This window comes from Nuphar pumila, chromosome 7, assembly GCF_984573655.1.
Source record: "Nuphar pumila chromosome 7, dmNupPumi1.hap1.1, whole genome shotgun sequence".
Lineage (NCBI taxonomy): Eukaryota > Viridiplantae > Streptophyta > Magnoliopsida > Nymphaeales > Nymphaeaceae > Nuphar > Nuphar pumila.
In genome coordinates, this window is record NC_143255.1 from 45,900,187 (window position 1) to 45,925,110 (window position 24,924).

Sequence of the window (24,924 nt, forward strand, 5' to 3'; positions counted from 1 at the left end):
TGGGAATCTCCAAAAGTGAGCACCCAACATAGAACCCAGAGAGAGCAATTGGGTCTGATCCTTGTCAAAGATGGACCTTTTTCAGATCTAACGTAGCTAGGTCCATGTTCAAGGGGTCAGGTTTTTGCCTGGTCCGGCCTGACAAGAGAGAGAGAGAGAGAGAGAGAGAGAGAGAGAGAGAGAGAGAGAGGTGCTAAAGTTTGTGCTTTTTATATAGACAACGCTACGTTGAACAGATTGTTTCTTCATTTATAGTCTCTAGCAAAAGGCAGGGCTATCCTTTTTTCTTTTTGGGGGGAGAAAGAATAAGTGCTAAATATTTTTGCTTCTACATGTTGACAATTTATATTCTGCTATGTTGAACGGGTGGTTTCTTCATGTATTGTCTCTAACAATGGCTTCCTAGACCTGGACACATTCAACCTTCTCTTGAACTGATTGAGAGAAGGATCTTCCACATCTTCCAAACTAAGCCTAGGCAGAGTCTCCTCCCCTGGGCTCGGACCAACCGGCTCCGGCAAGATCCTTGCACCTCCATCAGAAGAATTCTTCATTTCATTGTTAGCCCTCATGAACAACCCAGCCATGTCGGCCTGACTCACGATCGAATTCACCCGCGACATCGGAAACATGATGTAGACATTACCCATCTCTAGTTCTTCATCGGCCAACAGCGGCGAAAACTGCCTTCCGATCTGCAGGGACTGCAAGCTCACCACGAAGTGGTTCGGGTATTCTAGCATCAACTCAGCTGCGTTGACCGGGCCGTCAACCTGGCTGACATCGCCAGTAGTGCTTAAGATGACTTTCACGGCTGAGTTCCGGCAAGGGGTGTTTGGGGATAGAGCACAGGACATGTAGTTTCCCATGGTAGTTGATAATTGAGTTGCAGTGAAAGACTTGTTTGGTTGGGCTTAAATAAGAGAGGAAGGAAGATCCCAGCTGTTGTTGAATAAGGTCGTCAAAGTAGAAGTTACGCGTTGTAGAGAATAAAAAGAGATGATATAATTAATGTGATTGTGAGTGTGTACAAGGTCAAAGTATAGGAGCCCCCCATATTCAATAAACAGAGGGAAACTTCCAAGAATTTACAAAAGAAAGAGTCAAGTGTATTATTTTTTTGTTTTTGAAATTGATCACTTATTAACTACGCTTCTCTACATGTTATTGTCACCAATTTACCTTATATATTAAGTCATAAATCTTAAGAAATATTGTACTTATGAGTTAAGAACTCTGGAAGATAAGATTAGACCTCCAAATTGCGAATGTCTTCTAAATTTAGTAAAAGGGTATTAGACGTAGTCTGCAAACTCTGCAAGACTTGGTTAACGACACAAGTATGACGTTAAAGCACCTAGAATCTAAGATTTGACTTCTAATAAATGGCTAAACAATATGCTAAATTAGTGGGTTTAACAAAGCCTTTTTGTTGAGGGTCCCCTTGAAAAACCTTTGGATTTGGTCTTAGTATATACCTCCTGATCAAGCTAACAGAGAAGTCAAAAACACAGAAAATTTTGCAACCGAGATGTGACTTTCAAGTGGAAAAGTATTCCAAATTTGCTAGTAACAATTGACAGAAATTAAATAAATAACTATAAATAATTAACCACCAATCTCAATCTCAGAACTCCTTTATAAATCTCTACAACCACTATTATAGGAAAAAAAATATATAATTCAAATATGGATCTAAAATAAACTAAGCCCAAATAGAAAAATCCAGATATCCGAAGGAATACTTTAGACCTGGTTGCATCTATCTCTCTCAATCTGCGTCACATTGTTTGTTTTGAGGGCTAAGAGCATATCGTAACTAGCAGGACTTGAAGGTGAACACCATTTAATTACTAATGAAAATGATGGGAACCCTTAAAATTTTATTATTCTTCTTTTTTTGTATATTACATGAAGAAACGTTCAAGATTAGAGACCTGGTCAAGCTGGTCTTAGCTTGCTCTATTTACAGTTGCCATCCTGAGAGTATAAAACCAGTGTCTAAAAACTCGTTGACTTGGTTCGGATTGCCCATTTACTGGGTCAACCTAGTGGTCATACTCGTCTAGAGCAAAAACTTGTTCAAACTCGGTTGAATAGTCTAGAACAAAATTATTGAAGATCTTAAAGTTCAATTCAGTTTCTTATTAGTAAATGACTACTTGCGGCTTAGTTGTAAATTAGGATGATATTTTTTATTTATTTAGTGACTTTAGAATTAATCATGGCCTTTTATAGTTTTTGTGCATTTATTTGATTAACATACATTATTTTTATATAAAATCAAAAGTTAACAAAACATGGGCGAGTCGGCGAGTTTACCTGCCTGAGTCATGAGTCACTATTGGATGAGTCTAGCTATTCCCGAGTCACTGGGTTTTCAAATCATGTATAAAAATTCATGGTCATCCCCTCGATGCCCAAGGAGCCTCAGGAGAGTGCCCACACAGAAATTCGAACTTGGAGTATGAGGAAAGACCCCTGTTCACAAGCCCGAGGCTATGTGGGCAACCCCTTAGAGTCCAAGTACTTAAAGTTGGCCTCATCTGATCCATGCCAAAATATACACTGGACATGACCATTTGTTAAGCCCAGTTTTCATTGGTCATGATGAAGATGGATTTAAAACCATCAGGCGCTAGTACAGGCCTCCATTGATAAAACCACTGAGGTCCATTACATGGTCAAGATAATAAGCACTCACTCTTGGATCATAGTTGTTTGATGTAAAATATAAGTTTTTTTTGAAGTTTGAAAATTTGGTACATTGTAGGCTGTTGATTTTTTCAATCCTCATAATATCTTATATATACTGAGAGTTCGGTTTCTAGTAAATTTAATATGTAGATTACATCATCTGAAAAAAAAAAAGTAGAAAAAAATAAAATTGCTAGAATCCAAGATCCCGTGGTGACCATCATGACTACTTGATTAAAATTCAACGTTTTTTCAAAGCACTGGGTGATAAATGTATCAATATAATATCTGGATAAAATATAACATTATGGCCATCTAAAATCAAGTAGAATTAAGTGAGTTTAAACATAATAATAGGTTGGTATTAGTAGTTAGAATTAATTGAGTTTAAGCACAATAATAGGTTGGTATTAGTAGTTTTTCTTTTCATATATATATATATATTGTTATTATTTACTGACATAACAGATGCTAACGTGTGGACTATATCCTTTCTTTTTCTTTTGCAGAAACAGAGAGTTCACATTATTGATTGTGTACGCTAACGCGAGAGATGAAGCTGGAGCGCATAAACATTGCCATGGCTGTTCTTCTTTCATATGCGTATACTGAATCATCCCATGTGCTAACATACACTTTACTTTTTTTTTTTTGCTTTTTAATGTACGAATTGATTTTATAAATAAATAAATAAATAAAATATTTTAAAACACCGACTCTGAATATTCGACTGGATCCAGTATTAATGGAGTCTGATGAATGGTGACTGGACTTTGGTCTGTGCCATACTGTGCTTAAAAAAACAAAATTGCAATCATTTTTAGGGATAAAAACAAGTGTCTGACACGGATCTAGTTGGGGTTGATCCAGGTTGGCATCTGACTCAACCAATGCCCGTACGTTGGAAACTGTTAATTAGCTGGTCAGCAATTTCATCTCTAAACCATATGCATTCATATTAAACTGGTTATCTTTGAATGCTGTTTGGATGCACCCACTTTCCCTTTCCCTTTTTTTTCTCTTTATGGGGCATTTGCATGTCACTGCTGTGGAAATGAAATAGGACCCCCCACGGGACCGTTTTCATGGGAAAAACTCACCTCCAGAATGTAAAATGACATGCCCGTTTTGGGTTTTCTGCAGAAGAAACACAGGCTTCTGTTGCCTGTGCTGTTTAGTGTGGGCCCCACGAAAATGCATGTCTGTCAATGCATTTCCATGAAAAATGACTCACTTTCCGTGATACACAAACGCACCTTTAAGCTTTGTTTGGGAGCGGATGTTGGGAGCCATGGAGTTAGCCGCGATGAAATCGGCGAATCTGAAAACAAAGTCCCACCCATTTATATCACCATCGCCCTTCCCAACGACGCTTACATCTCCATCTCTCCTCTCAAAACGGTGACTCCAATCGACAGAGGTGCTTGCGAATCCCATCTCACCACTCCCAACTCCGGCTCCCAAACAGAGCCTTAATAACAGGGAGAAGTCATGACTTTGGTATGCATGCCCTGTTATGAGCTAAGAGGTGCCATGTTGACTATGGTCCTGTTTATTATCCATTGTATGAAACTTCATAAAGACTCTCACTTGTCCATAAGTTTCTTATCAACTTTGACCTTGCAGCAAGAGACGTGTACCCTCGTTGTCGACCAGGCGACATCCTTTAACTCGGATGACTTATGCTTACCCACCTAGCCAGTTGTGAGGAGGCAGCAACCACTTATCTGGAAAACGTTGGATTTCAGAATTTTGAAATTGGAGGCCATAATTCAAGTTACCAACTTAGCCTAATCTTTTGTATAAGCGGTTGTATCCGAACACACCGCTTATATAGTGTTGTTTATGTTTTAAATACATGTCAAAGTATTAGATTTAAATTAAATGTTGGTTAAATCAATGTTTTCTGTATCAGAATCGGACCTGTATTGTTTGGCCAACGATTCAGGTGAATCTGCTTGTCTTGTAGGAGCGGCTAGTGCACGTTACCTTGTTTTGGGGACGTTGCAGGTTCAAAACCCAATGGTATTATTGTATAACTGGTAGGGATCTGCCTAACCCCAGATTGCCTTTCAAAAAAAATATATTCAGGTGAATCAGTTAAAAAATAATTAACACGTGTTAAAGTCATTATAATAATATTACAAATTTAATTTTAAGCTACTTTTACATTTATTAAAAATAGTTTATTCTTGTCAGTATTGTATCGATTTTCTGGTGATGCTATACGTATCGGCCGATTCAGGCTGATACGCACCTATACGTACTAACAACACTGGGTTAAATATTTACCTAAAAAGGGCAAGTTGGATGAAGTAGGATCTGGAAATTGGGTCATATATGACTGTAGCCTACAAGGCACGTCCATATAAAAAAAAATCAACCAAGGGGGGCTCTCGATGGTTGATAAGAGCTGTCAGTGCAGGTCTCATTGTGGTGGAAGTTGCAGGTTCAAACGCAGTGGTACATTGAATAACAACTGGTGGGGTCTGCCTAACATTGGGCTTGGCTTTCAAATAAAAAAGATTCAGGAAATCGGCCAAAATGGAATAAAATTAAAACGAATTATTTTGACTAACTTATTTATAGTTTTATTTTTTTAAAAGCTTTGAAAATCAGAAAAAACAAAAATATATTTAAAACTAAAAAAATTACATAAATAAAGTAAATGATGGCTTATAGGTCCAATAAAATTTTAAAATATGCATTTAATATGCCTAAAGGATATATTAGACAAAAAAATATCATTAAAAAATAAATAAAATATAGAAACACAGTCCGATTTTCAAGAAAACCGATAAAAGGCAAGCTGATTTGATTCTGACAACTAGGGCTGGTAAACGAGATGAACGAACCGAACATGGCATGTTAGGGCTTGGCTCATTTACTAGTGGATTGAGCTCGTGGCTCAGCTTGTGTTCATGTTTATCCGAGTCGAGATCAATCTCGGCTTGTCCCTGAATGAGACAAGCTGACACTAAGAATTCTGCAGATTAGCAACGGATGCTATCCGACGATAATCCATCACAAATCCATCGCTAATCCGTTTAGCGATGGATTGACGATGACTTAGCGATGGATAACATCCATCACAATTTTCTAGTCGCTAATTAGCGACATAACTGATCTTCTGTACTTTCATCACTAATTCACGATGGATTAGCGAATGTCATGATCCGTTGCTAAATAAGAACTGATTTGATTTTGCGATAGATACACATCCATCGATAATCCATCACTAAAATTTAACGATGGATACGTATCCGTTGCTAAATTTCATCACCAATTTATCGACGGATTATATTTCATCGCAAAACATCGACTAATACAGTTTTTGAGACAAATAAATATTCGTCCCTAATCCGTCGCTAAATTCACGATGGATATTATTCGTTGCTAATCCGTCATAAATTTTTAAAAAAATAAAAAAAAAATTTATTTGAAATATAAATATTGAGAAAAATTTCTCGTTATACAATTTATATAACCTGTGTATAAAAAAAAAGTACACATAAAAAATGCACATACAAAGCAGGTGAAACAAATTTAACACAAGTTATAAGTGAAATAAATTTAACAACCTACTATAATCCTCGCCAAGTTCTAATTAGTTACAAGTGAACATATACAAAGAGTTTTGTTTGAAACAACAAGTGCGTGAAACAAATTCAACACATGAATCTAATCATCGTCAAGATTCAGAGCATCATCCTCTTCATTGTCTCAATCTGCCTCTTCATCCATGCCTCCATCAGCTCCTCTATGATGATCATCTCCAGCATCCTACAAGAGAACCGAAATGTTAGTATTGATAAACAAAATATAATGAAATAAATTATATGCAATGCACCTAATCTAAGGCAATCAAAGTAACATGGTTGAATGACACATAAACTAGCAAAAAAGTGAATGACATTAACAGAATTCAGATATGTGTTCTAAGGCTGACAAAAAAAATTCATAGTGATTCAATCATGCAGCTATGTGTTCTAAGGTTGTCAAAAAAATGTCATAGTGATTCAAGCATGCATATATGGTTTATAAGATTATCAAATAAATGTGTTATGTATCAAAATCATGCATATATGTGTTATAAGGCAGTTAAAAAACTTTCATAGTGATGAAATCATGCTTATATGTGTTCCAAGGTTGTCAAAAAACTTTCACAGTGATTTAATCATGTATATATGTGTTATAAGGTAATCAAAAAAATTTATAGTGATGAAATCATGCTTATATGTGTTCTAAGGTTGTCAAAAAACTTTCATAGTAATTCAATCATGCATATATGTGTTATAAGGCAGTAAAAAAACTTTGATAGTGATGAAATCATGCTTATATATGTTCTAAGGTTGTCAAAAAACTTTCATAGTAATTCAATCATGCATATATATGTTATAAGGTAATAAAAAAACTTTTATAGTGATAAAATCATGCTTATATGTGTTCTAAGGTTGTCAAAAATTTTTTATAGTGATTCAATCATGCATACATGTGTTCTAATGCTATCAATAAAAAATCATAGTGATTAAATCAATGATATATGTATTCAATCATGCATATACTAGCTTGAAATCTAACGACATAAAATAAATGACATAAAACTTTATACCTGATAGACACCAGAGCTCATGTTGAATGTAGACGAAGTTCCCCTGTCCCGAAAAAAGTTGCACAACTCATTATGGACAATGTTGAGAATGACTTCATATACAAAGTCGTGCATTGTGTTTCGAAGAAGTTGGCGGATACCATCCCAAGAAACAACAGGGCCAATCAGACGGTGGGAGTTGATGCTTGAAGGAGAACTCTGAGAGCCCTACTTGCAGGAGACAACGACTGGTATGGTGTTCATGTTACTCGCAAACCCGAACACACAACCATTTTTGGGTTCACCAGTTGCAGTCACCCATGCTGTAGGATCAAAATGCGGATGCTGAGTGGAGTCATCGCCATATTGCTCTATTATCTGTTACTCGTATGACTCCTACAAAGTAATGATTACAGTATAAATTAATAATTAAGAATTATAATGTTTATGATAATATAATTCATGGTAATTTGTATATTATAATGTTTATTAATACAATAAATATATACCATTGTCGCTCTTGCCTTCTCTGATACAAACTCTCCCGTGCTCTTACCTTTATGTGTTTCAACAAACGCACCCTTATAAGGTGCAATGCCTCCTTTTTTGACTTTCTGCAAGGTTAAATGATAAAAAAATCAATTAAAAAGTATATAAAAATACTTATAAATTTGATAATATATATATATATATATTAATTTATTTATTTATTTATGAGTTACCATTTTCTTCTGGTGGCTCCCAAAAGTCTTAGATCCACCTGTGTGTAGATGGGCATCAAGCATCTTCGTTCGGTTTTGTGCAACCTTTGCTGAGTGGTTTCAAAATTCATGGTTGACTCACTTGTCGCACATTGCATCCCAATAATGTGTCCTGATTGTAGAAGGGTCATGTCGCTTTCACTGCAGTGGATCATCTATCCCACCAGCTGCTTTTATTGTTGCAATCTTCATATTATGCAACATGTCGGCAAATCGACTAACAACCATCTTCTGCCACACTAGCCTCATATTCTACTCCTCCTTCGGAGTCGTGAAGCGATTCAAAGTATATAAATAATTTTAGAAAGTTAGTACACATGACTATAACAAAAAAATAAATATGAAACACATTAACTATGATAAACGATTGTATACCATGAATGAGGAACATAATCTTTGCAACACCTCCTTCAGGTACTCTTTTCATTGAGTGACCGCTCTTGGAAGATGCTAAACTAGTGACTTCTTAATTTTTTATATTACTTCTTGTAGCTCGAACCTCGCGCTGAACATGAATTGATACACATTAACAATCGACTATCGATATACACTATTTATAAGATAAGTATTGAATAAGTGACAATGTAATACTTATGATTGATTATCGATATACACTATTTGAATGAGTCATCATGTGTCAGACTAAGAAGACCATGCATCTGGCATTGTTTCGTGATATGTATGAGTAGCTGGTGTAAGTGGATCATGTGCAAAACACCCTCTACAAAACAATGAGTTAGAAATTCACATAATACATATATAAACTAATCAAGTATATAATTATTTTAATAATATACCTATTGAAGCATTACGTGGAGATGAAGGCTGAGATTAGCTATCACTGAGCTGGGATCCTATAAAGACGATTAACAAGTAACAATTTTTATATCAACATATAAGCAAAAACATAATGAATTCCTATATTTAAATATAGCATAAAGACATCTACCTAATGATGTCCCATGACCTCCAGTTGGTCTTCGATCACTGAGTGCTCGACCAATATGACCTCCATGAACCATATTCTAACAAATAAAAATGTTATTTGGATCAATTACATAACTCTTGATCTTAGCATGGACATGACATATGCATGAAATGTAAAGATTTAAGGGTCCTACATGAATCAGTTTTATAACTATGCATGAACTGTGCATGTACATGCTAAGTATGCATGAAATGTAACATGATATGCAATTCCATGAACATGGATACATAATCAAATCGAAAATAACTTTATACAAGCATATATACAGTTACATCAAACATGATAATACATTCAAATCATTGATATCACAATAATGTCAAGCATGTACCTGCAATAAACACACTCCAATATCCTGCTAACTACAACCATGACTAGCATGGTCTCCAAACTACAAACATAAGAGCATATGAGAAAGTGATATGATATGTATTACAAGATGTATTTCACTAGCTTGAGTATGCTTCTTCATCACTTGTTTGACTTTCATATTCTTCTTCTTCCTCCTCTTCCTCTTCGTCATCTTTGCCTTCTTCTTTATTGAGCACCCATCAACTTGGTATATCATTTGGATCACATTCTTCTATACGTGTGTCATTAGACAATGGAGATGTGACATGCAAATTATGTGTGACATCATGACCATAAGAGAAGTTTTACATATCATCTGATTAATAGTAATCACCCTCTTCAATAATCTTGTCTTCTTGTAACTGATCATACTCGGGGTATAATTTAAACTTCACCTTGTAAACTGCCCACCATTCATCTCTATCTGACTTTCTTGTATTCGGATATGAAGTATAGTAAACTTGTTGAGCTTGCGATGCTAATATGAATGGTTCATATGTTCCAAACCTTGATTTATGATTCACCTTTATAATGCCTGAGGCTTTGTCGACTCTTGTTGTTGTGGGATCAAACCAATGACACTTGAATAAAGTTACCCGTGTTATTTATGCCTAAGTAAGTCAACTCTATTATTTCTTCTATAACACCATAGTAGTCAAATTCATTTTCATCGTAACTGTTACCCATGACACACACGCCACTATTCATCATTAACTTGTTTACACCGTAGTCTTTTCTATGGAATCAATAACCATTTACGATGTACTCGTTGTAATATTGTACAACTTTGGTGAGACCATTTTATAAATCACATATTTCTTGGTTATTAACATCACCATGGTGGACCTATAAGTATAAACAATGACTGTAATCACGGCCAATTAAGTAACATATTGTTGTTTATACAAAAAAATGCATGTCATTGTCCTTACCAACTTTTTGAACCATGCTCCAAACTTATTTTCACGTTCTTTCTGTACTTCTGAATCAGTGAGATGTGGAAGTTCTCTTGGCAACTCCAGATCAAATCGTCTACACTTAACAAATAATTATATTATCGAACCATGTACGTACGTAGAGAACTTAGTGTAACATATTAAGTATACTTACTAGATGTAGGGGTTGATTGCTGAGCAATTAAAAAAGATATAGGTTTGTGCTGCATCTTGCTCTCGATCTTTGAAGAGTCTTGACCGACAACTGCCAAAGGCAAGCCCAAGTGGTTTAAATATCCATAGTTTGTCAGCCACAGTAACTTTTTCTTCATCATCATTACAAGGTGAGCAAGTGTAACATGTTGAAATGTGAGGTTCAAAGTACATAGATGAGAAATTTGAAATCTCTTCTAAAGTGTATGCCTGACAAATTGAACTCTCCACTCTTGCTTTATTTCAAACCTTTTTTTGAGGTCAAACATGTATCTGTCAACAATATACATCTCGTAATACAATAAATTCTCAATAGCATTTGAGAGAAAAATATAAATAAAAGTATACCTTTCAAATGGGTACATCCACCGATATTGCACAAGACCACAAATCCTAAGTTCATATGGTAAATGTATAATTACATGTTTCATAACATCGAAAAATACTGTCAGAAATATCTTCTTTAGCTGACAAATAGTAATAATGACAGAATCTTCATGATTCTTTACCTTAGTTACTACAACTTTCGATGCACACAATGTTCTAAAAAATCTACTCAACTCGGATAATATCCTCCATATAGGTTTATCTAACATATCATAAAATGCTAGGAGAATCAACCGTTGCATAATGACATGACAATCATGGCTCTTCAACCTATATAATTATCTTTCGTCTATCTTCACAACCCAAGCAATGTTAGAGACGTATCCATCTGGAAATCTCAACTGTCTCAACCACTGACATACCTGCTTTACTTGATCTGGTCCAAGCATGTATATTGTCTTTGGTTTCAGTACTTTACCATTGTAATCTTGGATTTCTAATTCTGGTCTTTTACATATTATTTTTAAATCCATACGGGCCTTCGGATTATCCTTCATTTTTCCTTTGACATTCATTACCATATTGAACACATTATCAAACATATTTTTTCCCACACACACCACATCTAAATTATGTCGTATCAATAAGGTCGGCCAATATAGTAGTTCCCAAAATATAGATTTTGTTGTCCAATTTAATTCTTCTCGAATCCAAGGAAGGGCGTCAGACTATGGGCATCTGTCAATTCATATGAAAAGTATCGCAATCATCTTAAAATCTCTATTTTAGACAACCGTGTAGGTGGACCTTCTATTTCAATTGTGCCTACTTGGAACACATTCCTTTGTCGTCGGAACAGATGGTTGCTGGGTAAAAATTGACGGTGACAATCATACCAACACGACTTCCTTTAATGCGTCAATCTAAAAGATTTTGTATCCTCCATACAGTACGGACATGCCAACCTTTCATGCGTGCTCAAGCCAGATAACATACCATATGCAAGAAAGTCACTAATTATCCATAGAACATCAACCTTCATAATGAAGTTTTATTTTTTGTGAGCATCATACAGGAGAATACCGCCATCTTATAATATTTTCAGTTCATCAATCAATGACCTTAAATATACATCAAGATTTTGGCCCAGAGACGTTGAACCAGGGATCAATAGAGACAAGAAAAGATTTTGACGCTTTATACACAACCTTGGATGAAGATTGTATGGGGTGACAAATATTGGCCAATATGAGTATGGGGTTGATCTACCCCCAAATGGATTAAATCTATCTGTACATAAACCAAGCCTAACGTTTCTCACTTTCACTGTGAAGGTCTGATGAGTACGATCAAAGTGCTTCCAAGCTTCCACGTCAACAGGATGTGTGATCTTGTCTTCATCATGTCGAACTTTATTTGCATGCCATCTCATGTGTTTAGTTGTCCTTGAAGACATACAATTGTTGCAATCTAGGGGTGAGAGGAAAGTAGCAGAGTGATTTGTATGACACTTCTTTTGACCTCATGCTAGCATTGTCTATTGTCTCTGGCTTGAATCGAGGATGCCTACATGATGGACATGATCTGCTATTTTCTTGATCTTTGAAATACAACATGTAGTGATTTGGACAAGCATCTATCTTTTAATACCCCATACCTAGAGTGTTGACAATAACCTCTGCATGGTAGAAATTTTGTGGCAAATTTTCATCTTTGGGCAACATAGTCTTCATAATAGAGCACAAACGATCAAAACATGATTGACTCAAATTATACTCTGACTTCAAATTCAGTAGTTGAAGAACTGTAGGCAAGATAGTGCGACTCTTGCAACCATTCCATAATGGCTCATAAGCATCTAAATAAGTCATAAAATTTACTAGCTGCATCGTTTGTTGCTTCTTCCTCTATTCTAGTTGGTACATCACTAGGACCCATAACAGAACTCAGTTCTGGTCCTGCGACATCAAATATCAAATCTACATATGGATTATAGTGCACCATATCCACCAGTGCGTCAAAATTATTCCAAAATTCTTCACCATGAAGCGTCCAATTCTGATAACCACTCACAAAACCCTTTCTGTATAGATGATGTCTAATGCCATGAGGTTCTACAAATTGATTGTTCTTACACATCATGCAGGGGCACCTGACCCGACCGGTGGGATCTATTGTACGATCACTTGTCGTTGTAAATTTAATAAAACTATCAACATCATCCATATATTCAAGTGACATCTTATTATCAAGTATCCTATGGTACATTCATTCACAGTTTGCGGCCATTTTATCCTATAATGTTACGAATATTATCTTCAACAGTTAAAAGAGAATCATAATAATGCGTCAATGAAGAAAATATCTAATTTATCATGCATTGATGGTGGGTGTAATGATTTAATATATATATATATATATATATATATATATATATATATATATATATATATATCACAAAGATATTTAAAAAGATGAAATCACATTCACAAACACGATACATTCAATTTAAGCATGTTTTTATAATACAATTTTACATGAAATGCATAATCAAATCGAAAATAACTTCATGCAAGCATGAATAGTCATGTCAAACATTGCAATACATTCAATCATTCATAGCACAACAATGTAAAAAATGTACCTGCAATAAACACACTCCAATATCCCGCTAACTACAACCATGACTAGCATGAAATTCGAACTAAAAAAATAAAAGCATTTCTATTCTCATACATTCAAATCATGCTCAGCATGATCTCCAAACTCCAGCAAAACAGTCCTACAGATCCACAACTAAGTGAGTGTGTGAGTAGGAAAGTGTTGCATCTAAAAAAGTAAATAACATGTGATGTGCTTGCATCACTTACTCACCATGGGTATTTACCCGATTTGCATGCTTTTGCATTTGCATTTTTCTTGTTTCTTTTTGCATGACATTTTAAGCCGTATGCGATGTTTAGCATTAAGCATCACGCATTTTGCTCTGCTACGCACCTGCAATGCATATTTATATACGAGCTAAAGGTGCACATTTTGCTTAGCATTCTTGTATCCACTTTCCCCTACCTTGGGGGTTTCGGGGGTTGCACATGTCTCGAGTATACGAGCTAAAGGTCTTAGGCCATCGGGCGCGTGCGGCTTCATCGTGCGAGCTGCAAAGACACAACATATTAGCACACTAAATAATAAAAATGAAATAAGAAGAAGGGGTAGGGGACACACCCTTGTCGAATAGGGAAATGAAAAGGGGCAAGAGGCGAAACTCTTGTGCTTGAAACACAAAGGCACCAGGAAGCCTCGCCCTTGCCTGTCGAAGGGATAACAGAGGCAGGGTCTAGGCCCCTGCCTACCGAAAATCAGAGCAGGCATGAGCCTTGCCCCTGCCAATTTGACCAAGCCGATGGCAGGGGCTTCACCCTTGCATGATAGATTATAGAGAGGCAGGGGTGAAGCCTCTGCTTGTTGGAACTTTGAAATGGCAGGGGCTTCGCCCTTGCCTGACGAAAACTTAAGATGAACGGTCGGGGTTGGATGCCCGGTGAGGCTGCCAGAGAGGGAGGGTGGGGTTGCCGGCGAGCTGCAGGCCAACACGAGGGAAAGGGGCGACAAAGAGAGGGTGGGGTTACCCGATGAGGCTGTCGGAGAGGGAGGGTGGGGTTGCTGGTGAGCTGCAGGCCAACACGAGGGAAAGGGGCAATAAAGGAAGGGTGGGGTTGCCCGGCGAGGCTGCCAGAAAGGGAGGGTGGGGTTGCCTGGCGAGGCTACCGGAGAGGGAGGGTGGGGTTGCCGGTGAGCTGCAGGCCAACACGAGGATGGAGAAGAGAGACGAGAGACAAGAAAGAAGATGAAAAAGAATACAACGACGAGGGGGGAAGAGAACACCTGAGAGGGCCGAACGTGGAGTGGGGGTCATCGACGTTGGGTGGCCGAAATACGAATAGCGGGAGAGAGGTCTCACCCAAGGGAAAGGGGCGACAGAGGGGGAACGACCGAGGGAGGAGAACGAGAGGTGGTCGGCGAGGTCTTCGGAGGGTGGTCGGTGGGTCGTCGGAGAGCGGGGGCAGAGATGGCAAGCAGCGCAGAGGCGTTAGGCGAAAGAGGGGGGAGAGAGAGAGAGAATAAAGTTAATTTTATGCCCTAAATGAGCCGTTTTACATAAAAAATTAGCGGCGAAAAAATTGTCTCAAAATTCATGGCTAATTAGCGACAGAAAAATTTGTCGCTTATCTGTCGTGAAGTTGTGATGGAGTTTGAGATAAAACGTTTTCGTCGCTAATTAGCGACGGATTTTGAGACAGAATTTTTCCATCGTAAATTCTACAACTAATTCTAATTTTAAGGATAACTAATTTTCTCTCGCTAATCCATCATAAAATTGGGATGGATTATTTTCGTCGCAAATTTTTGAATAATTAACGCTTTTCTTGTGGTGAACACGAGCTGGCTCGTGTACATAGTATATACTTTTTATATATTATACTTGAAAATATATATAATTTTTATAAATTATACTTAATAGTTCATATTTTATGTATATATTCTTCATTAGTCTTTTTTATATATTTTATGCATTCTTCTTTTTGTATATTACACAATATAAAAATATATATTTTTTATCTATACGAGCACTATCGAGCCAAGCCGAGCTGAACACCTTGTGTTCAGGCTCAACGCATTGCATTGAGGTTGCCACTGATGGTGGTGTGGATGAAAGAGAGAGAGAGAGAACTTTTGATAAGAATTTTTTTTCCATAGTTTAGGTGATAAGAATTTTTTTTCCATAGTTTAGGTGAAGAAATTTTTCTCATAAAAAATTATACCTTTTAGAAAATGTTTTTTTTTAAGATTTTCTCTTGTTTGGGACGTTTGAAAAATATGCACTTTTTTTTTCCTACTTTCACTTTTCTTACTATTTTCTTACTTTCAAAAGTGACCCGGGTTTTGGAGAGATTTTTCCTTGTCTAAAAAAAAAAAACTGCTATGTTAATTCTGAAATACTGGAGAAGTAATAAATTACATGCTCTTAATAACCAAGCAGCATATTGACAAATATCACGAGATTTATGAAAAATCTTAAGATAATATCGTGAGAAATTGCCTAAAAGTTTAAAACGGCAAAATTTAGCCAACACCCAGATTGATTTATGAAAATCTCGAGATTTGGATCTGATCCAGCGGACTTCTGATTTGGTGTCACTATCCGTTGGCGATGAATGAATGACGTTTAAATTTAGCCAACACCCTGCTTGCCCAGAATACACTGGTGGACATGATTAATTCTCCAGCCAACATGCCGAAATCTAAGGTAATTTCGTTTCCTTTCTTTTTTTTTCCCTTTTTTGTTACGGTTCCATTTACACCCTGTTTGGAAACTAGTAGCTGGGATAGGAAGTGACATTTCAGAAAGTGGCAGCTGCCAAATCCTAGATTTGGTAGCTGTCAATTCCATTTTTTAGTTTTAATACAACGCCACTTCCCACCCTAAATGTATTAACTCTCATCCCAGCCACCAGTTTCCAAACAGCCATCAGAGGTGGTAGTTTGACCAACTTTTTGCCAAATGCATTAACACCTATCTCAGTTCCTAAATTTCAAAGAGGCCCTTAGTTTTCCCTCTAAAATGCTTTTGAAAAAGTTTAGTCTCATAGGAGAGAGAAACTTTTAGGGGTTTAAATTGGGATTTTTTTTTTTATTTGAATAATTTAGAAACCCACGTGATTTGGGGTTTCATGCAGACGATGATGCCTAACACGTGAAGGCGCTTTGCTCGTACACTTATCATAAGTCATATTTTTTTATTCATTGGCAGCTTTTTGTGAATAGTTTATAAGTTAGCTGGCTTCTTATAAGTTCTAAACAGAGCTGCCAATGAATAGGTTTTGTGCCTAGTATCGACCCAACCTGAAGCTGAATGTCCGGGTATGAACACAAAAATGCTGACCCGAATATCATTTGTTTCAACCCAAACCCAACTCGAGTAACATGTTGCTTGCCAGATATCCAGTCTGACCTGGCCGAGCCCAGATTTTATGTATTTTAAATAAACACCTTCATTTTAAACACACTAATAAAGCTTAAACTCGGGTTTTATCAGGTCATGAAAATGAAATCTCAAACCCAGATCCGTATAATTTTAAAAGTTTAAAATGCATATAAAACACTTATGCCGGGTCGGATAACCTAAACACCCCATCCACATATTATTTGGGACGGGTTTGGATCGACCTGAATATTTTTCGGATTGACACTTTTTATGCCCATACCCGAAAATTCGGCTTAGGATCGGGTTGAGTATCAGATACAAACCCAATCTATTGACAGGTCTAGGCCGGCCCATCCCATCACGTTTCCTCTCGTTAAATATAAAAAATAAAGTCGCATTCGCACTTGGCTAAACCAGCTTGAACTGGGCTTGAGCTGGACCCAAGGCCAACTGGTGACCAAGCTCAAAGTTAACAAACCAAACCTGAACTCAGCTTGTGTGCAGTCCTAGTGCAAACAGGTCAAATTTAATTAGAAAACAAACCCAAATAATTAGGAGTCTCGGGGGTAAGCTCTTTGATTTCTACGTCAATTATCACTTGCCAAACACGAAGGTTCAGCTTGGTTCTAACGCAGTGTTCATTAAAGACACCGACCATGTCCAGTATATAAATAGAAGAGAAAGGGGTATGTATTCCTCAGCACAGGAGAAGCTTAAAGGCATGTGGTTTCCCAAGATCTTTCCTCCTTTAATTCATTGTTTTCTGGTGGTGCTCTTCCTTGGGTTTTGCTTCCACTTCCCTGTTTCCAGACTATTTTTTTTTTCTTCCACAAAGTTTGAACAAATAATTAATATTGTTGTATAGTAGTCATACAGAAAAAACCAAGGATCTCATTTACCATTCAACTCTGAATCTAAATTAACAAGACTTGGGTATTTACTTGTTTTGGGGTACGTGTATACACACACGCATCTAATATAGATGAGGATCTTTTAGGAGCATTAAGAATGACTGATCCATAATGCACTAAAAATTTCCATCGAAAAAATCGAATTTTTAATCAAAACATCTAGATATGAAGTATGGCTCCTAATGAGATGAGTAGTAGTATATTATGGTACTTCAAGCAGTGGTCAATATTTTCCCTTTACAAGGTTTCATACCCTTGGGCCCAATTTGCTTCAAGCAACATAAGCATTCTTTTGAATCACCTAACCTGATTCTCTGTTATCTCCATTATCAAATGCATGGTATCTTTCTGTAGATTTTATACAGTTGGCAATATGATAGTTTTTCATAATACCAAGCAAACTTTTTAAAAGGTTAGGTATAACTCATACATGACAACCAAAATATAGCTCATAAATTCCATTATATTCATAAAGAAACAAAGTGGGTGGGGATACAAGATCTTGGTGCCATTAGGAAATATGAGTTGGATGTGGATTGGATTCAGACCTGGATGCAGTCAAATGTATGTGGATCCTGGGTTTTCGATTAAAAACCAACAAAAATACCATTTTAGAGTCACGTTCCATAGATAAATAATTGAGTTCAATTAAATCGAAATCTGAAATACTCAACTGGTTTTTGGTTGAATATGAACTTTTGGAACCAGATTAAGGTTGCCTTACAAAATGACATAATTTGCCCCATAGATATTAGGGGAACATTGAACAAGGTCGGGTCAGATTCCAACCTGAGGTAGACCCACTTTCAGTTAAAGGAATGTCATAAGTTCGAAACACATGGATCGCATCCATTGTCACAAGGTCGAAGCTAGGTGTTCTCCCCTGTGGACAGGGGGGACTTCAAGGGTTTTACCAGTTGGAGGCCAGCCAATGTGTGGTTGGTGATGGGAGGGTTTTACCTTACTATGAAGAGGAGAAAAGTGATTTAAGGTTTTTGAAGAACCTGCTCTCACTAACCAATTGTTTGGCAAAAAATACATTATTTATTGACGAAAACTTATTACAATAATAATATTTATAGGTCTCTCTCTCTCTCTCTCTCTCTCTCCAACCTCGGGGTTGTAACATAAACAATGGATACCTAATTTCATTTTCATGAATGTCCACACGGAAATTTAGAGTAACATTGATAAAAAATGAGGCCATCAGAATGAAATTGGGTTAGCTTTTCTTCTAACCAAATGAAAAATCTTGCAAGATAACATTGTCAAAAACTACACAGCGGCATTTATTAATGAAACAGGAATTGTATCACCACCAGCTTGACCATCAAAGATAGGAAAAAGAGATATAATAAACACAGTGATGATGATGGTTGTGGTCAGATTAGAATCTGCATGGAGATTCAACAATAGTATCCAAGGAGGGTGTCCACTGCAGAGAAGACTTGCGCCTGCTTAGGCACACAGGGGCCTTGGCCAAGTTGGCTTCAACATTCTTTGATTTGAGCTGAGAAGGGAAGAGGAATAGCTCACCCAACATTGGAAAAATCCTTGCAAAATTCTTATAGCACACCTGCTTTGTAGCTAGAGAGGCCTTGAGTGAGAGAGACTCCATTTCTCTCTCTGTCAGGACAGAACAAAGCAATTCAAAGGGTAAGAGGAAGTACATCCTCCGCTGCTCAAGCTCTTGGTCTGCTGATACTGCCAGAATCCGGTGTCCGGCATGAAGGCGACGGGGATCACAGATGAAATGATGTGGGTTTTGCAGCATTAGCTCAGCAGCCTTCACAGGCCTTCTGTATTCCTCCACCCCTCCATCAGTGTTCAGGACCTTGACAGCTATTGATGATGAATTGAATGGAATTGGAGAGCAGGACATGTAGTTCCCCATGTGTTGAGAGAGAGAGAGAGAAAGAGAGACGATCTTCAAATGATCCGTGTAGACATGGTTTTATTGACTCTCATTCAAGTTGTTGGCATTAAATAATCTCAAAACAAATGTGAAAAGGACTAAAGGAGATATTGACATGATATATGATAAAAGTAACTCCTTTAGAATTGGTCATTTGTTTGTATTTAAAAATATACATGAAAGGAATACCAGCTTTCCATAATGTATCATTGGCATTGAGTTGACAACCCAACATTAGGCACCCCTTCTTATTGGGACACAAAGTAGTGACCCGTGGTCCCTACCATCCATAGGATCAAGACTCTTCCAACCACACATTCTTCTAAATTTATAGGATGCTGACAGAGTGCTCTCAATGTGTAATCCGGATCTGAGACCTACCAGACTGAGGTCTGCACGGTCATCTGCCTAATTCACAAAAAATGCTCATTCAGTTAAATCAGCAATAACTGCAGCTTTGGCATTGCTTGAACTGGAACCATTTCATACCTAAGATTTGGTCTGTCTGGAAAAGAAAGGGCTTGGACAACTAGTCAATCAAGTTATGATGACTGGGACATGATCAATCTATGATGCATCCAGTTCAATCTGAAGCTGGATCTAGAATCTAGATAAGGATCATAGTTACAAGGAAGCAAAATGGATACGGGAAGCAGTGTGTAAAGCCAAAGCTAAAAAGTGAGTGTTAAATAGTATGAAGTGTGAAGCAAGCTTCATTTTGAAACAATTATGGAAGCGTGTGAGAAACAAAAAAAAAGAAAACATGAAGGAAAGCAGGGATAAGCAAAGGGAAAGCAAAACAAAATTACAATAACATGAAATACAAAACACAAGGGAGAATTGAGGGGGAAACAAAAAAGATGCAAGAGAAAAAACGATTTGGGAAGCAAGTTTTCCTCACATTTCCCCAGGGAAGCGTGCCGCTTCCTTAGGGAGATGGTTCCGGTAACTATTGTTTGCTAAATGGTCAGACAGGGACAAAAGAGTCAAACCCCGGGCGTCCAACTCTTTTGTCCCAAGAAGTGGGTGTCCAGGAGGCCCGTGTCCTAGGACGAGAACATGGAATTACAGTCTAGTGGTGGTGCCAGACATTCGTGCAAATGGTTTCTGAAATGTGGAGCAGGAACAAAATCCTAACCATTGATGTGGTTGTTCGGGTGTTGAACGTCACAAACTAGACTCATCTAAGCTAGCTCAATCATTTCGCATGTCAAAGTTTAAGGGCGTGTGTGTAGAAATTCACTGCCCTATTTTTGTCCTTGAGGATGGATATACAAAGGATTTCTCTAATTTTCAATAGAAGCTTTCATGATTTTTACCAAAGAGATTCTCGAGTTTAGAAGGAATTCTTTTCATAAAGCAATGGAACACATGGTTAGGCCAGTAGGGCTTCCATTAGGACGTGGATTTTGACAAACCAACATCACTGGCTTTAGGTGATTACCTAGAGATAGAAACACCATTTTACATCCCTTTCACCCCTTATTAGTTCTGTCGAGTGATGGGGTCCTAACTGATCAGGTCCACTTTTCATGATGTGCCCAATTTAGTTGGCCTGGTCCACTTTTCACCCCTTATCAGATATTAAATACGCTTCTTTCTCATATGGATCTGCAATGTCCAAGATACGGTCATTAGCCTATTCTGGTTCAAGTTGTCCCCTCTTTTCATGCTATGGCGTAGTAGAGGTTGGACGCGGACTTGAGACCAGTTGGAACAAACAAGAACACGACCAGATTTTCAAAGTCCTACTTATTTGTTCCTTCAACAGGGTAGGGACATTTGATACACCTAAAACAAAAATCTTACCCCTTGAGTTTTCATATTTACTATAAGCATGTAAGAGATCTTTGTTAATTCACAAGGATCTTAATGATCTCAGCGCATGCGGACGCACACACTAGAGAGAGAGAGAGAGAGAGAGAGAGAGAGTAACACCCCAAAATTTAGGACTTGTAACTTTTTATGAAAAGTTTGAAAGCTTTGAAATCGATCATTTTATAGAGTTTAAAAGAGTTATTCAACAGAAAAATGTGTTTAAAATAGCAAGTCAATAGACCTTGAGCGCAATACTAACGCAAACTTTACTTCACACAACAGATTTGAAACTCCGTACATTTATGAAACCAAATAATTTCATAAATGTAGTCTTTAATAATTTAAGGTTTATACAAATGAGGGATTTTCAAGGAAACTTTTATGCGAAATTTCAGAAATGTCTTCAGGAGAGAAACGTCAGGGAAATAGTCTCATCTTGATCTCATCACATCATCGTGTCATCGCAGTCCGTACAGACCCAATCATCAACTGTGCTCATATAATGAGTCAGTTCACGAAAAACTAGTAGGTGAACAAGTAATACAGTATGAAACAAAACTAAAACAAAAAATTTTATGCTAGCATAATAAGCAGTTTAGTTCAGGAATTAAGTTATACTAGCATGAGCAATTGATTATTTAAGCAAATAAGCATATAACTATCTTTATAATCACACGATATAAGCAGTTAATTGATACAGATAAATAATTAATTAACACAAGAGGCTCAATCACAAGTATTGTAAATAAAACTAACATATGCATCAAATTCACTTATTATACACAATTCAACAAGTTAACGTGAACAAATCTAGATTCGACAATTAATCTGAACTAATCTAGATTCAACATTAATGTGAGCAAGATAACTTTTGTTTCGATATTAACTAGCCTGCGGGTACGCACAAAGCACAAAACGTAGAAACAACTCAGACTAATCTGAGGGTTTATTATGTCATGTATTTTAGATACCCCAGTTAGCCAGCTGAATTTGCTTCTAAGGCGACGACCAATGACTGAAAGAGAATTCTCCAAAGGTCACTTGTTCAAAGAATGCATCCAACTTCTACAAAAGTTCATGGGATCTACCACCTAGGATAATTTTCGGCAGTCCCGTCCCCTAACTCCGATGACTGGGGATGCCGAGTCATTTGCCTGAGGAGTGGTTGTTAACAACTCATCCATCAGAGTTTTTGTATCATCTCATCCTCTCTATTGACAGAAAACAACGGGTCAAATGGATGCGTCAGGTGTTATTTAACTGAAAACCCATTCTATATGCTCTAGTCTCTCAACCCACTCGAGCATCTTGCCTATGAAGGCAAATCATCACCATTTATATGATTTTTATTTCATCATTGTGCATTTGCACGTTGCGAGGTTACCATAAACCTCTCATCCAATCATCGTAGTAAAAATATACCATACCTATCTAAAAGTACAACTACAATGAGAGGGGTATGAGTTTCTCAAAAAGAAACTCCAACTCTAATGTGTTGTGAAAGAAAAGATATAATCATTTTAATACATTTGACATGCTCTGGTCCTTTAAACCAACACAAGCATCTTGCCTGTGAAGGAAAAATATCACTATGTAAATGATTTTCATAATGTGTCATATGCATGCTTCGAGGGTTACCACAGACCTCTCATCCTACTCATTGTAGTACAAACAATACCGTACCTATCTAAAAGTACAACTATGATGATAATGGCATGGGTTTCGCAAAGGATAACCCAACACAGAGTTTCACAAGTACATGATGTAAGTAATTCAAAATTTAACATGCCTAATCTTGCGAAACAGGAAACAACTTACATAATTTAGGATTTCCATGGATCTGAAATGCTTCTCCCAAGTGTACCAACTTAGGGAGAGCTGGTTGCTAAATTGTAACTCACAACATTCTCTAGCTTTTCTTTGCAAAACTGCGAACTCGAGAAGCTGGGATTTATGCAAGAAATCCTTTTCTCGAGATTGAAGTGTTGGTACGCAAATTTACGTCTTTTCGAAAAGACCAAAAATGGTATGTGCTCTTGCACACCCTGCTAGACTTGCATTTAAGGAATAACAAGTACCAAAAAATATAAGTTTGCGCTCTAAGTGCGATGGCAAGGAAAAACAATAGTAAAGCGAAAGCAAAAGCCCGTGCACATAAAGCGTAACGACAAAGCAAGTGCAAAATAGTAAATGCAAAAACAATCTTGTACACTATAGCGTGGCGGCAAAATAAAGGCAATAAGCAGGAAAGACAGAAAAGCAGTTAGAACAGAAAGTAACTCTGAAAGCAAAAGCCTGTGCACATAGAGCGTGACGGCAAACTAAAGACATGAATAGTAAAGATAAAATGCAGTAAAGACAGGAAAGTAATTGCGGAAATAAAAGCATGTGAACATTAAGAGCGACGGCAATTAAAAGCAGTAAAGACAATAAAGTAAATGCAGAAATAAAAGCTTGTGCACATCAAGCGCGGTGGCAACAGAAAGCCGTAAAAACAAAAAAGTAAAAAGGATCGCGAAACCGCATCCTTGAGTTAAAGGCGTATGTATATAGGTATACGTATACATAAATATGGTCCATTGTCCTTTCTTTTTCCTTGCTTTATTTTAGTTCGTTCAGTGTCCTTTCTTTTTCATTTTAATTTTTAATTACTTTATTTTAGTTTGTCCATTGTCCTTTGCACAACTTTCTCCTACCTTGGGAAGCCGCGGTGTTGCAAGCATCTTCGAGTGTAAGTAATGAAGGTCTCGGGCCGCAGGGCACGAGCGAGATCCATTGTGCAAGCTGCAAAAAGCAAAAGTGTGAGTATACATACAATTGTTCGAAAGGAAACAAAAAAAATGGTAGGGAAAAGGTGGGTTTCACTGCCAGGATGAGCTCGTCCTTCATTTAAAGACAATAAGGCCGAGGGGTGGACTCGGTTGTCAGGCTGAGCCCAACCCCAACTCTCAAAGCGCAAGGTCGAGGGGTGGGCTCGGCAATGAGCCTGACCCCGACCCGCCAAGGGAGGAGGAGGGAGGCAGGGGTTCTGCCCCTACTTGCCAGGAGACGCAGAGGCAAGGGCAAAGCCCCTACCTGTCGGAGAGCGCAGAGAGAAAAGAGAGGGTCATGTCCCCTCCTCTGTGTACAGAGGGAATAGGGAGGGGCTCGGCCCCTGCCCTGCACACAGAGAGAGCAGGAAAGGGGGCTCAGCCCCTCTCCTGCACACAGAAAGGGGGCTCAGCCCCCTTCCCTACTGACCTAACAAGAGGGGGGGGGGGGGGGGGGGGAGCACCCTCCCCACTATTGCGCATAGAGGGCGAAAGAAGAAGAAGACCGCATGGAGAGAGTGGAATGCACCTGGGGTCATGCAGCTCCGACGAGTCGAGGAGGGGGGGCTCTGCAGAGGGGAGAGCGATGGGAGGTCGCAGGGAGGGTGGTCAGTGCTTTGCAGA

The 24,924-nt window shown here is 37.8% G+C and overlaps 2 protein-coding genes across 2 annotated transcripts; both read right to left on the reverse strand.

Moving 5' to 3' along the window:
- Positions 1–313: 313 nt before the first annotated feature.
- On the reverse strand, positions 314–861 carry LOC149832141 (uncharacterized). The gene has a single exon (XM_090012364.1). The coding sequence runs from the start codon at positions 855–857 to the stop codon at positions 354–356; it is 504 nt and encodes a 167-aa protein (XP_089868490.1). The 5' UTR covers positions 858–861; the 3' UTR covers positions 314–353.
- Positions 862–19,016: 18,155 nt separating this feature from the next.
- Positions 19,017–19,651, reverse strand: LOC149832142 (uncharacterized). The gene has a single exon (XM_090012365.1). It carries the CDS (start codon positions 19,649–19,651, stop codon positions 19,145–19,147), a length of 507 nt encoding a protein of 168 aa, XP_089868491.1. The 3' UTR covers positions 19,017–19,144.
- Between the last annotated feature and the right edge of the window lie 5,273 nt (positions 19,652–24,924).

Coding starts and splice junctions, on each gene's coding strand:
- LOC149832141 (XM_090012364.1), bottom strand. CDS start 857: ATGTCCTGTGCTCTATCCCCAAACACCCCTTGCCGGAACTCAGCCGTG.
- LOC149832142 (XM_090012365.1), bottom strand. CDS start 19,651: ATGGGGAACTACATGTCCTGCTCTCCAATTCCATTCAATTCATCATCA.